This window comes from Ischnura elegans, chromosome 4, assembly GCF_921293095.1.
Source record: "Ischnura elegans chromosome 4, ioIscEleg1.1, whole genome shotgun sequence".
Taxonomy (NCBI): domain Eukaryota; kingdom Metazoa; phylum Arthropoda; class Insecta; order Odonata; family Coenagrionidae; genus Ischnura; species Ischnura elegans.
Genome location: NC_060249.1, coordinates 49232019 through 49245400, shown reverse-complemented (window position 1 = coordinate 49245400; position 13382 = coordinate 49232019). Strand labels below are relative to the sequence as shown.

General features: G+C 39.3%; 1 protein-coding gene across 4 annotated transcripts in view; it reads left to right on the top strand.

Moving 5' to 3' along the window:
- The window catches only part of LOC124157408, an 872201-nt gene that overhangs the window by 121458 nt on the left and 737361 nt on the right, over positions 1-13382 (top strand). For 3 of the 4 annotated variants that reach the window (XM_046532100.1, XM_046532098.1, XM_046532097.1), the window contains exon 1: positions 910-1629. The exons of the other annotated variant lie outside the window; for it this stretch is intronic. In XM_046532100.1, the coding sequence (XP_046388056.1) occupies positions 1612-1629 (18 nt within the window). In that variant the 5' untranslated portion in view covers positions 910-1611. Of the gene's footprint in view, positions 1-909; positions 1630-13382 lie in introns of those variants that run through there. 4 annotated transcript variants of the gene reach the window in all.

The following is a 13382-nucleotide window of genomic DNA, read 5'->3' as shown; positions in this document are numbered from 1 at the left end:
TTGCTAACGTTTTGTAAATCTCCAAATAATACTGAAGTTAGGGGTTTAAATGTTTAACTCAGCTTTCAGCTCTTGCTCAGTCACATTGGGCACTCTAGTCGATAGTTCTACTCTCTTTTTCTTAATTTGCTTCGTCTGTTTCGTCAATGGAATGTTGCAATTGATTTTTGCATTGCCATTGCCGACTTGAAGTTTTGCACCTTTCCTTGCTTCCGATGACAATAGAATCGGTGATCAGATATTTGAAAATGTGTTATATTGTGCTCTCATTAATCAACTAACTTTCTTTAAGGAAAAATAGTTTCAAATTTTCCCATAGGTTGACGTTAATTATGATTTCTTTGGCAGTGAATTTTTTACACCTCTGGTTTAATTGATTACTTGATTAACCATTAAAAAGTAGAAAGTAAAAACGATGTATATAAAATTAAAATTTCTCACAAATAGTTAAAATGCTTTTAAAAAATATTTAAGCTTATCATGGCTCGGATAATAAGGCTAGGGTGCTGATGGTTTAGATATTAATATTGCGTACAATACTTACCTATCATCTACATCTTCTACAATCACATCTAATATACCAAATCAGCACCCACGCACGCTTTTTTATCCGAGTACCTAAAAGCTTCAAATGCACGGTATTGTTATTGTTGCTGTTTTTACTCGAGCTCTCTCGACACCGCGCTCTCGTATTATGCGACCGAATGGCAACGTCGCGAAGAGAACGCTCTCGCGGGCTCCCGTCCTTGCTTCGAATGATGATGACACAACTCGCCGCGGCTTAAAACTGGCAGAGCATGAGGGGCGGGAGTTGAGGAGGGGATGGGGGAGTGGTTCTGCTGGAGGAGGAGGAGGAGATGTTGTTCCTGCCCCTTCTCTCCCCCTGCCACACCAACTTTCAGTCCACCGCCGAGGCTTCTAGCTGTCGGTCCCCGTGTGAGTGTTGTACGTCCGACCCGGTTCTGTTAGCTCCGCCGGCCTCTCCTGCCTCCGTTCCCGAGGGAGGATTCCGTCCGCCTCCCCGGAAAAATATTTCGAAAAAAATCTTCCTTCCTCGCTGGACCACTCGATCAAAAACCCTTCTCTCTCCTCTTTTTGCAGCTTCCTCGTGCTTTTGTTTAAACATTTTTCCTCCTTAGAAGAAGGGGGCTTGCTCAGTTCTTCGTCCCGTTGAAGAATTCCCGACCCTGCAGTTGAAGTCTCCCGTCGAGTTTTGGCTTGACGGTCTCTGCCCAAAGTTTTCCTGCAGAGACCCCAACAAGCCTTTTATTTTAAAACGAAGGTTTACTGTTTGACGTGTGTCTCTCGTGTGTGTTTTGTTTTTGCATGTGGTAGTCCTATCCACCCCCCGTAAATCTGCGCGAAAGAGAGTCAGTGTTCCACCCCTCAACAAGTGGATTGTCCTCACTTGTGCGCTTGTGGTTTTTGTGTTTCCTCAGTGAAAGGGAAAAATTTTTCCGAAGTGGATTCTGCTCATCATTCTTTGATGCCTTCACCTGCCGGTCGTTTTTTGTCAATTTCTTTTTTTTTTGCCGACCGGGGTGGGTATGATGTAGTCGGACGGAAATACTAAAGAGCCCTCACACGTCTCCGCTGCTGTGTCATTCCTGGATGCCAAATATATATAGGGTGAGTTTTTTTAATTACTTATTTAATTTTTCTGTAGTTAATTTGAAAATTTAAAAGAAGACATCGATAATGGCCAAGGAAATCAGTGATTTACGTTCTTTGACTGTGAGAGGAAAAAGTTTTGTCCCTGAGTACAGTTCCTTTAATTCATTTCGTCTAATGTAGAGTAATTTTTAATACGTTCAATTTTTTAAATGGTAATTAATCATTGGTACATGAGATACTTTTGCGATTTTTAAATTTCCCATAGTGATTTTAATGCGTATTGTAATCGATAAAATTGATTAACCGCCGTGAAAGTTAATTGCGAAAAACTTGAGGCATTGAAGTATAGCGTTCACATGATGTTTTTTATTTATTTATACAGATAATACGTCCAAAAACATATTTTGCATGTTTTATCTCGATATTGTTGATACCATGAATTTGTAAACGTTCTTTTCCAGAAGTTTTGTGGTATTATAAATTTCAGATTTTTAGTTTTTCAATGGTAATTGAAACGCGTATTGTATCAGATAAAATTGATTAATTGCCATGGTCATTGATTGCAATAAAACTTTAGCTTTCTATTTTTATTTTGGGGCAAAAATATTTCACGAGGAGTAATTTTAGCTCTTTACTTTGAAGTCAATTTATTGTGCCCAAGTATGACCATGGCCATTGTAGTTCTCTAGATTTTCTCATAAATGTTCCTCAGGTGAAGGGCATTCAGAAGTTTTGTATTAGACTGAGTTTTCCTCCAATCAATGATTTACAGGTAGGCGGAATGATCAAATGCGGTTGGCATTCTCGGCAGTTATCGTATCCCATCGCGTCTGTGATTGCGTTCACGGGTACTCATGCATTTTTATAGCAAAGAGGATACTTATTTCAGCACTTTTCTCAGGCTTGTTCGTTTGGGTGGTGAAATGATTTTTTTAACTAATCCTTTTCCGAATAGAATCCTTTTTAATCATGGTGTGAAGCTATTGGGAACTTGAGAATGTATCTCCAAGAAACATGATAAAAGATACACTGTTGTATGTTCCACAGATTTACTTACTTAACCGACCCAGGTTTCGACAACACGCTATGTCATTTTCAAACGGACATAGTGTAATGTCGAAAACTGGGTCGGCTAAGTAACCTTCTGCGGAACATACGACAGCCTATCTTTCATTATGTTTCCTGTCACCAAGTTCCACCAAGTATCGCCATCTAGCCTTAAGTTGATATACCTACAAGTTCTTTATGCATCTCATTTTTATACAAAGGATTGATATACCTACAAGTTCTTTATGCATCTCATTTTTATACAAAGGATTTTTATGCTCGTAGTATCCCTTTCATTAACATCACTGGTGTACAGTCCTAAGACTGGTTTGACGCAGATCTCCACTCAATTCTCATATCAGCTAATATTTTCACACCTTAGTATTTCTTCAATTTCAAATTTTTCTTTACCGGTTCCGTAAATTTTGTTCGAGGTCTTCGTTTTCCGTTCTCACCATCCACTTGTCCCTCAACGATTGTCTTCATCAGGCCATCATGTCTCAAGATGTGGCCTATTAGATTGTCCGTCTAATCAAGGTTTTTATGAGGCTTCTCTTCTCTCTTACTCTTCATAGGTCTTCATCATTCAATTAGGTCGATCCCTATTTTCATTAATATTTTCCTTACCATTATTATTTCCAATTTCCGCAATGTGACGGGTTTGCGATAGACTCCCTAGTTTCATATGTGTAATATCACCTTCTGTTTTGAAGTGTTTTGGCCGTATTGGAATAAGAGATTGCCACAATGGAACTTTGACGTTTCGGTCTTCGCAGAAAGCCTCATTTCCATAGTAACCTCTTCAATTGCCCCAGAAATACGATTTATTCCATCTTCATTCACATCGGAATTGGCAACCAAATTTTATGATCCACCCAACCGAAAAAATTCAGGACAGCGAGAAAAGGATTGACGACTCTCTCGTGAGAAAGCTACGAATTTGCTATTTTTCGTGTCTTTTTTTTCATGCCTCGCTATAAACTTGTCCTGAATCGTGGAATAAATCAAGAGTGTGTTCAACGGCCTATTCGTGAAATTTCCACGAAATTTTGATCATGTCTTTTTGCCCCAGCCATTCAAGATCAAAATGCCCACTCAAAAATGCCCCAGCCATCGGCCAGGGACCTCGTAATTACGTGCTTATATCCGCAGATTATGATTTGCCTGTTAAGAAAAAAAAATATGACGTCCGTGCTTCTTTCCGAAGGCGATTTCCGCCTATAAATCGTTTTCTCCCGTTCTTCCTTTCGATTGAGATTCAGCGAAAGTGTATCGCCATGCGTGGTTGCCGCTTTCGATAGTTTTTTTTCTTCTCTCTTCAACGGTTTGAGTCGTAAAAAAATTCGTGTTCCTAACCCTTCGTTTTCCGTTCCGTTTGCTTGCCGGTTCCCAGTTGCCCAAGGTTTATTGCTTCGCATATCCTTTAGTGCGTAGCGGTGAGAGATTTCGAACTTCTTTGGCAGCTTTGTTATTATTATTCATTTAAGTATTCTACCGTTTAAGGTAGGTTTCCATGGAGTATTTAACCCATTATAACCCAATGTTGCCTCCCAGCAACATTTAAAATGTATGCATTATATGCTCTGTTTAGGAAATATCTTAACTACGCATTATTTTTTGATGACAATTGTAATGACGGAATATTCAGCTGCCACGATAATTATGATTGATTGAAACATTTTCAAGTTTTCATAACGAAAAATCTTTATAATTTGAATTATCCCAAAAGTAGCTTTGTGTTAGAAAGGGTGAAGGACTGGGAGTCTTTCCTTCTTACATGGACTTCTCTCCACAATTCACAATAAGGCCTATTCCCTTTCATTCAATGCAAAAATCCTCATCCCTTCCTTCCTTCTCCCTCGTTTACCCAAAAGGGTTGGTGTTGGTGGCGAGAGTGTTGGTTTCCCACCCCATGGACTCGGATTCAAAACCCGGCGATGGCGGAGAATTTTCAGAGACTGTCCGATCCCCGCTTGAATTTTATGTGGAGGATATTTCGAGCGCAACACTCCGTCCGTTAGATGGGACGTTAAGCCGTGGTCCCTCTGGTCTCGTGCGTAGCGGATAGAGATTGCAAACTCCTTCGGCAGCTCAGTATAATTATTATTCATTTATTATATTATGCTATTAGTAGGCTATTGCCTGGGGACAGCTTGAGAATTATTCATGTAAGTTTTCTTCTGGGTAAGGTAGGTTTGCCTAAAGTCTTCAAAACTAGTCTGGAAATCTCCCCTCCCTTTATTGACTTCAAATCTTTTTCATTCACAACAAACCCTACTCCTCTTGATTTTATCTGATAATCTTATACCTTCCTTCCTCTCCCACGTTTACCCAATATCCTACTCTGTATCATTGTTTACTGCATCCCATCGCAATCTATTATAGATATCTTATTTTCCCGGAGGACATTGAATATTTTAATTCTTCTGCCTGAGAAAATTTGAATTTTTCCTGCCGTGTCGTAACATAAATTTTCATGTTATACAAATTGACTGAAATTTTTAATTTTTTTGTGGCAAAAGATTTTCTTGAAATATTATAATTTTATAGAGAAATAGAATATTCTTGCCTTGTCATTGATTACGTGGTTGTGTGAATGGGTTGCTTTTTTAAATTTCAACTTGAATTCGCCGAGTATGGTTGAATGTTTGTTCTAACTTCTAATGATACCCTATCGTCAAATGATATCTCTATTCACGTTGAGGAAAGTAATGCTATTTACGTCATATCTAATTTGGAAGGATCGTTTAAAACTCCCCAAATGTGTCTTTTTTGGGTCTTAAGGAAGTACGTCCTTGTATGAGGAAATAATTAAATGATATTTTGAATTTGAATAAATTCTTGACAAATAGTGATAGAGTGTGTGATATAAATGAAGAGTCATCATGTAAAATCCACGTGGACACTTCGCTGCAATCCTTTTTGAGCTGTTAAATATTGACCTGTGTATTTTCTGACTAAATTTGTTAGTAAAATGGTGCTATCTTCTGCGCTAGAAGGCTTAAAATGTTGTTTTTACGGGCATCAGTCGACTTCTGTACTCCACGCTATGCATCCAAATTTCACATTTTAAAAGGTCAATGATAACATCCGTGAGAGCTTTAGTTAAAAACAATCCATTTGAGAATTTTAGCCCTTGTTTTGAATCGCATTGTCATAGCCGATCCTCGAGGTACGAATTATTGTTACAAAATAATACTCTCTCTTTGTAGCATTAAAATTCTGTTAAATAGAGATGTATTAGAGACTTATTTCTGCTTCGAATCCGTTGATTCGACTTAACTGCTGGTGGCAAACAAATAGCCCTTCAGAGCTTTTACCCGAATTAGGCTTGGAACCACGAAAAATTCAGTGGCTACGTGGTAGGATTGTTTGTTTGAGCAATTAAGAAAGCTTGTCTCTCAGAGCGATACGGTAAACATCATCTCAGAACCTCACTATTTTTTGGTGCGACAGAAAGAATAAATTACGAGAGATATATTGCCGAACGGATTTGGTTTATGGATTCGATTTTACTCTCGTGCAATTAAAGACTATAATACATGCTAGGTTGGACTAAGTAGTAAGTACGCGCATCTGCCTTTCTTTGTTTTTCTTTTGTTTGTTGATGGCTGGTGTCCTAGCAACCCCCGCCACATGACTATTGAGGCGGCTTGCGGGGTATTGTTGAAATTCGCACTAAACCACCGCTATTTGGATAGGATATCACGCTGTTTATCCCGGAAAGGAAACTGTCTTCACGTGATCACGAATATTGAAGTCGAATAGGTATATTTGGATTCATTCGCTTCGGGAAATTGTGTTGCTGCAAACTTTTTCGAAGAATTCGGGCTTTAACGCTTAATGTCTTGCACACATACCGACTCATAGTGCCTCCTATTCAATATCGCGCGAACGTTATGTTTAGCATAGCTCATTTCACCATCTTATTCTTAGACACCTCTGCGCCCTAGTTTCCAAAATAGTAACGGATCTACGCCTCATAAGCAGTAGGCAGATAGCTTCGTCGATTGCTGCTTTGGCGTAGGTGAACTTGAGTGGAGTTAGAATCGAAATGTAATTTCCACTTCGAGATAGTGCATGTATTTTGGCTGTGCCGCTTGCTATTCACGCAGCTCGTTTTTGATCATATGATTAGAAATGTTTATATCAGTTTCTGCAATCAATGAGGATCGGCTGATTTATTTTAGGCTGTAAGGTAAGTAAGTCCCTTCCGATAACATAGAAGTTTAAAAAACTCGATTCGTATTTTTGGCGAAAACTTAGATAAACATCGCGAAATACAAACTGTTATAAAGTCAGCAAACCCGAACTTCACTCGGAATATCGGGGTTTGAATCTTTATCAAATAAATACTTGACCATAGTGCAATTCATCTCATTTATTATTATGTTTTACTTTCCGTGGCTAGAACTATGTGTTTAACCTTTACAATGACTTTTGCTTTAATAATTACCCAGTTACTTTTTAACTCTACATTCATACTTCCATTTTAGACTCCTTTCATTTCCACTTTTATATGCCCAAAGGATTCCCTATACCTCGTTTATTAACTTGAAAAATCAACGTTTATTAGAGTGCCGGTATCGGTGAAATCGGTATTTATCGATAATGTTTATTGCAGTTACCGCGTCTCGATGTTAGATAGCCCATGCTTCAACTTTCTTGCCGGAGACAAGGCTGATCAGCTCTGAAGAGAATATACGCCGGTTATTTTCATGTCAAGACGCGAATAACCCCTTGAAAATACTAATAAATTGGTGGTAAGTTCAATCAACGTAAAAAAATTGCGTAGTGGAGATAATGTTACTTTTCAACTCCCAGGATGGATTTGGATTCAGAATCACTTGTTCGTACGTTCTCGCCAGATTCATAAAATTCAATATCAGTCCAAGAAATATTTATGACGCTGTCCAAGCCTGTGCTCAAGAATTCCTTGCGCGGCCTCCCGTGTTATGAAAACGAGATACACCTCCCATGCCCGGAGCAAATTTTCCGATAGGGATAGACCGAGGAAAGGCCTTCTCATTGCGTTAGATAATCGACGTTGGAACATGCAGTCACGCGTCCGTATTTCCATCCAGAATGTCGGTTTGATATTTGCATGCCGTGCGCTGATGAACTCCATTCGCCCGGCTTCTCATCGGGTCTGAGGTCGGAGGGGTCTCGCATTGTGGGAAGCCTTAAGAGTGGTGGTTATGATTCACGCATGTGATGGGGACCAGGGATGGCAAGTGGAACGAAAAGAAAATGTTTCCTTTCGACCCGGTGTGAAACGAAAGTACGAGGCCTAGGTTTAGTTTCGTTTCTGCACGAAATTAAAATCACCTAGAAGTTTAGTGAAAACCAAGATCTTAGTATGCAGCAGAAGAGAAGAAGTCAAGACCAACATTAAAATAGGGAGGCAAAAACTGATAGAGGTGGATGGATTCTGTTATTTGGGAAGCAAGATAACTAGTGACGGGAGAAGCAAGAAAGAAATTATCAGCAGAATAGCCCAGGCGAAGAGAGCATTCCACCAAAAGAGAGACCTGCTTACAGCGGGAAACTTAAATATGGAAGTAAAGAAACAATTCATAAGAACCTACATCTGGAGTATGCTCCTATACGGAAGTGAGGCATGGACAATGACCGCAGCGGAGAAAGCAAGGATAGAGGCCTTTGAAATGTGGTGCTACAGAAGAATGATGAAAATCGAATGGATTGACCGAGTTAGTAACGAGGAAGTCCTAAGAAGGGTAGGAGAGAAGAGAAGCCTCATGAAAACCTTAATAAGAAGACGGAATAACCTTATAGGCCACATCTTGAGACATGATGGCCTGATGAAGACAATCGTCGAAGGACACGTGGAAGGCAAGAATGGAAAAGGAAGACCTCGAACAAAATATATGGAACAAGTAAAGAGAGATGTGAAATAGAAGAAATACGTAGGTGTGAAAAGATTAGCTGATAGGAGAACTGAGTGGAGAGCTGCGTCAAACCAATCCTAGGATTGTTGACCAGTGATGATGATGATGAAGAAGTTTAGTTTCGACCCGGGACGAAACTTTACTCCCGGGAACGAAACTAAATTAATATAAATTCTGCTGCTCATAGTTAAGTTTCGATTCCAAAAGTTGAGTGGAGGGGGACAAGAGGGAATAGTTTCGACCCATTTCATAATAGAATATAGAGAGGTTAAAACATTGAGGTTGAAAATCGAATGGCCAGTTTACGTGCACCGTGTTTCTTCTCTTTGTGGAAACTTTACTCCCGGGAACGAAACTAAATTAATTGAAACTCCGCTGCTCAAAGTAAAGTTTCGATCCCAGAAGTTGAGTAGAGGGAGATAGGAGGGAATAGTTTCGACCCGTTTCATTACAGAATGTAGAGAGGTTAAAACATTGAGGTTAAAAATCGAATGACCAGTTTGAGTTCACCGTTCTGCTGTTATTGGTAGAAATACGAGTGCCCCATGCATCTAATGGCGGTAGGCCGAACCTGTACTTCATTCAACAATACTTCGTACTCGGTGTGTGGGTCGAAACCAAACCGTTCGAAGGTGAAGCACGTGGTCCCTCCGCACAGTGGACTAGAATCGAAAAAAGCTGGCCAAAACCTCAAAATCGATTTTTTTTAGCTAGGAAGTTGAAACTTCGCGTACATATTGTTGAGCCACCGATGAGGACCCAAGGGCTCTCCCTAGAAGGTTACAAGGACCGGGGCTAGGGCCCAGTACTACAATTGATACGCCAACGGTTCCGGGGTGGGGAGTGGAGGGGAAGGAATAAGTATAGAGGCGCCGCCGCGATAAAGAGCCCGACGACGCCTCTAGGGTAGGAATAGGAGTGGTGGGACAGGAAAATGCCGCTATGACAGCGACCAGAGCCCACTACTAGCTAAACCATTATTTATTTTGCCAACGATTTTGGAAGATTTTTCTATAAAAGAGAAAATCCGAAGATCAAATCGTTGGAAGATTGTTGATGCCAGTAGGAACCATAATTGATATTATTGATTGGGTCGAAAACGAGCCATTTTTAAACTACAGAATCTTTGAGCTAAGCGCTCCGATTGGCCGCGAGCCTGTCCTGTTGCCGGATGCCATGGATACATCACGATTTTCATCAGGCAAAGCATTCAAAGTCATGAGTTTTTCAGAGAATTCGTGAACGGGGTAAACTCGCTGCTGGTCGGAGCGCTTGGCTCAAAGTTTCTGTTGTTTGAAAATGGTGAGTTTTCGACCTGAACAACATTTGTAGCATCATCTATCAAGGAATCAAGGATTAAAATTTCGTGAAACAATTTGTCTCCACCGTTTGTTTAATATGTACATCCTCGAGGAATGGCATAGAAAAGTTAAAAATTATATTAATAGCATCATCGCGACTAATAGAGCCCCACTATGTTTCCAGGTCCGACAGAAGCGATAAATTAAGAGAAATATTTTGCCGAACGGATAGATATGGGATTTCGTTTTTCCCCCGAACCATGAAGCACATTAATAAATGCTAGTCGTAATTCCCTTAGAGCACTTCCTTCTTATGTGTAAACGGCTGGTGTCCTATCGCCTCCTGCCACACGCCTTTTAGGCGGCTTGAGGGGTATTATGTAAATGTAGACTTTAAAATCCGTTTAACGGCTCAAATTGTAGTTGTTCATTTCCCCGTCAAACTCGGATCGCTTTCCCTGTTAGCGACGCAAGTGGCGACTTTTTTAAATCCATTTAACCACACAATTCTTGGTTTAATCCTTGGTAAAATAGGATTCTAATGAAACGCTATTAAGTAGCCATCGGAATTCTTTAATCCGGTTGCTAGGAAAGTTGCTATCGGTTTTCAACGGCGGAAATTGCACAGTTTTCCAAATGAAAATGCAATAAAATATTAATGTCGTAAAATAATTTTACGAATTATTTATTGCGTCTTGAAGATGAATCATATTTCACCGTCAGCGCGTTTCATTGCTTTGAATTGTTTCTTTAGCGAGGTTGAGTTTATCGTACTGTTCAATTTGAAGGCGGATAAGTACGTGTGAATTTCCGTTTTCCGGAAAGAAAACATGATTTGCATAAATTCGACGGGGTTTTGTTTTGCTGAGTTTGTAGTTTCCGCTTACAGTGAGCACTGATGATGCTGAAGAGTGGAAAAAACACTTGAGCTCTGCAGAAAACACATTTCCAGAGGTATTTGCGCACAGCAGCATTTCTTTCTACCGCCTAATACCCGAAGATGTCGATTTTTTTGCAAGACACCTTGTTACTCGCACGTTAGAGAAATAGGGTGGCCTTATCTATGTATGCCAGTGCGTGATATCCATTTTCCGTTTCCCCACTCATTTATTGATTAATTCTCTGTTTTTGCCTGTTCGTCCGTTTTCGTTTCCTTACCTCATTGCAAGATTAGGAGGGATCTTTCATTCCATAGTTTGTTATTCTCCAGAGACTTCCATTGGGAGTAGGGAAGAAGTAATTTTCTAAATATGCTTAAGAGTGAAATAATTAACGCATACTTTCAAAGAATTTTTTTACACCTCATGTATTGCGGTTAATTAGACGATGAGCTCACAATCCGTGTCATAGAAGTTATTACGGAGAAGTTAAAAATTCATTCCTTCTCAGAAAGATAAATAAAACTTAAATGAACTATAAGTATCTCTCTCTTGACGTTTTCGTGGCTGAGGAGATTGTTGATTACTTCATACCGTTGATGAAATTATTTTATTTTGTAGTAATATGTGTAAATACGAAATCAATCGTCGGAAAGTTTCCTTATCGGAACTTAGAAAAGGATAAACTGAAACCCTTTGTTCTATTCCGCAGTTAAATTTCATCAACTCGACGTTTTGAAGCCTCTCCAGGATATTATCAACAGTGTAGATTTGTTTCAAAGTAAGATATAGTAATATTACAAAAGATTTTATGTTAATTGAGTTTGACTTTGTTAATTTACTAGTGAAAAATTATTTTCCATTGAATTAGATACCTATAGCTAGTTATTCAGGGTGTAAAACAGAAGTAGAATAGAGATGTTAAGAGAACTGATAAAATTAATTAGAAAGCTGATTCAAACGTATCTCCTAATTGATGACTTTTGATGATGATGATGTATTAGAACTAACAAAGAAGTGGAGGAGAGACTCAGGCAGAGTTTGAATCGAATCTGCAAATTTGCGAACTGTTTTTCGTTTCCATGGTAATATCTATACTAATAATAGCTCTCATTTGGAACACGCTTCTGTATGGGAGCGAGATTTGGACGGTAGCGGCAGCGGAGAAGTCGAGAGTGGAAGCATTAGAAATGTGATACATCCGAAGAATGATGATGATAAAATGGATAGATAGAGTTAGTAATGAGGGAGTATTAAGGAGAGTAGGAGATGAGAGATGTCTTATGGAAATCTTAAGGAGAAGACAGGACAACTTAGTTGGTCACATTATAGGACATTTTGCCCTGATGAAAACAGTCGTAGAAGGACAATTGGAGGGAAGAAGGGGAAGTGACGGCCCCGAATGAGTTACACAGGATAGGTTTTAAAGGATGTAAAAGAAAAGAAATACGTAACTATAAAAACGCTGGCGGATAGGATATAAGAATGGAGAGCTGCTAGAAAACAATATTTGGATTGTTGACTTACGATGATGATTTATAGCTTACCTGGTTTCAAGATTGCCCTCAGATATCAATTAGGCACTTGCAGCGCAATCGTTTCTATTTATCCGGAGCTTCTCCGTACGCTTGTGGGGATACGGTCCAAACTACTATAAGTCCAAGTTTCTCTCGTCCTCATCATCCTCCGTGAGTTAGTTGAGTTTCCTGTGCTCCGCTTCAAAAGTGTACCGCGTCTGGGTTGGTCAGTGGCGTGGTCAGTGAAGCGAAACGGTGATCCAATTTGAAAAGAGCAAACTGCCTCGCTTTTTATCACGTGTCCGAGGGAGTATTTACCTTCTTTCGATGCATAAAAAAATCTCATATACCTTTACGCCGTCGAACTATTTTTTGTCGTCCCCTTGTGAATATATATAGATGTTATTGCATTTCGAAACTTAATCAAATGTCAGTAAACGTGGTCAGCCAGTGGCAATGTTAACTACCACCTCTTATCGTGAAACGTCAATTTCGTACTGTTTGCTTAACAAGGTAGGCTATATCGTGCTCTTAATTTTGGCGGCATACTTGTGAAATTCCATTACAGAAAAGAGAATGTAGGCTCTGCACAAATTCGACTTGTATTTAGATTTTTTATTTTGCAGATTTGGTTGTTTTCTGAATAAAGTAAATACTAGTACTTTCTATATCCTCGCATATTTTTATAGATAGTTTTCTCAAAGTTTGGTGGCATCCTCCTTGATTTTGGCTCAAGATGACATTTCACTAATAGTGTATTTTGTCTATTTTTTGTATTATAAACGTTTATTTACCGTTTTTCAATATGTTTGCATTGACGCAAACGAGGGGAGTGTAGATGTGTAAGAGGGGACTTTTTAGTCTCAACCTCGCCCGAATAAAGGGATCTATCATTTCTATTATAACTATTATTATTATTAAGATGTGAAATATAAGGGTTGTGTGAATGGAATATGAACATTGTAGAAGAAGCGAAAGTTTTTATTGATGGATATGCTAGATACTTATAGTCTTAGCAGGTGAGGAGTTACTATGGTGATCCGGCAGTTTCTTATTCCCTTGTCCTTATATGCTTCGTACTGGAGTTTAAATCCTAACAACAGGAAGGTGTAACCA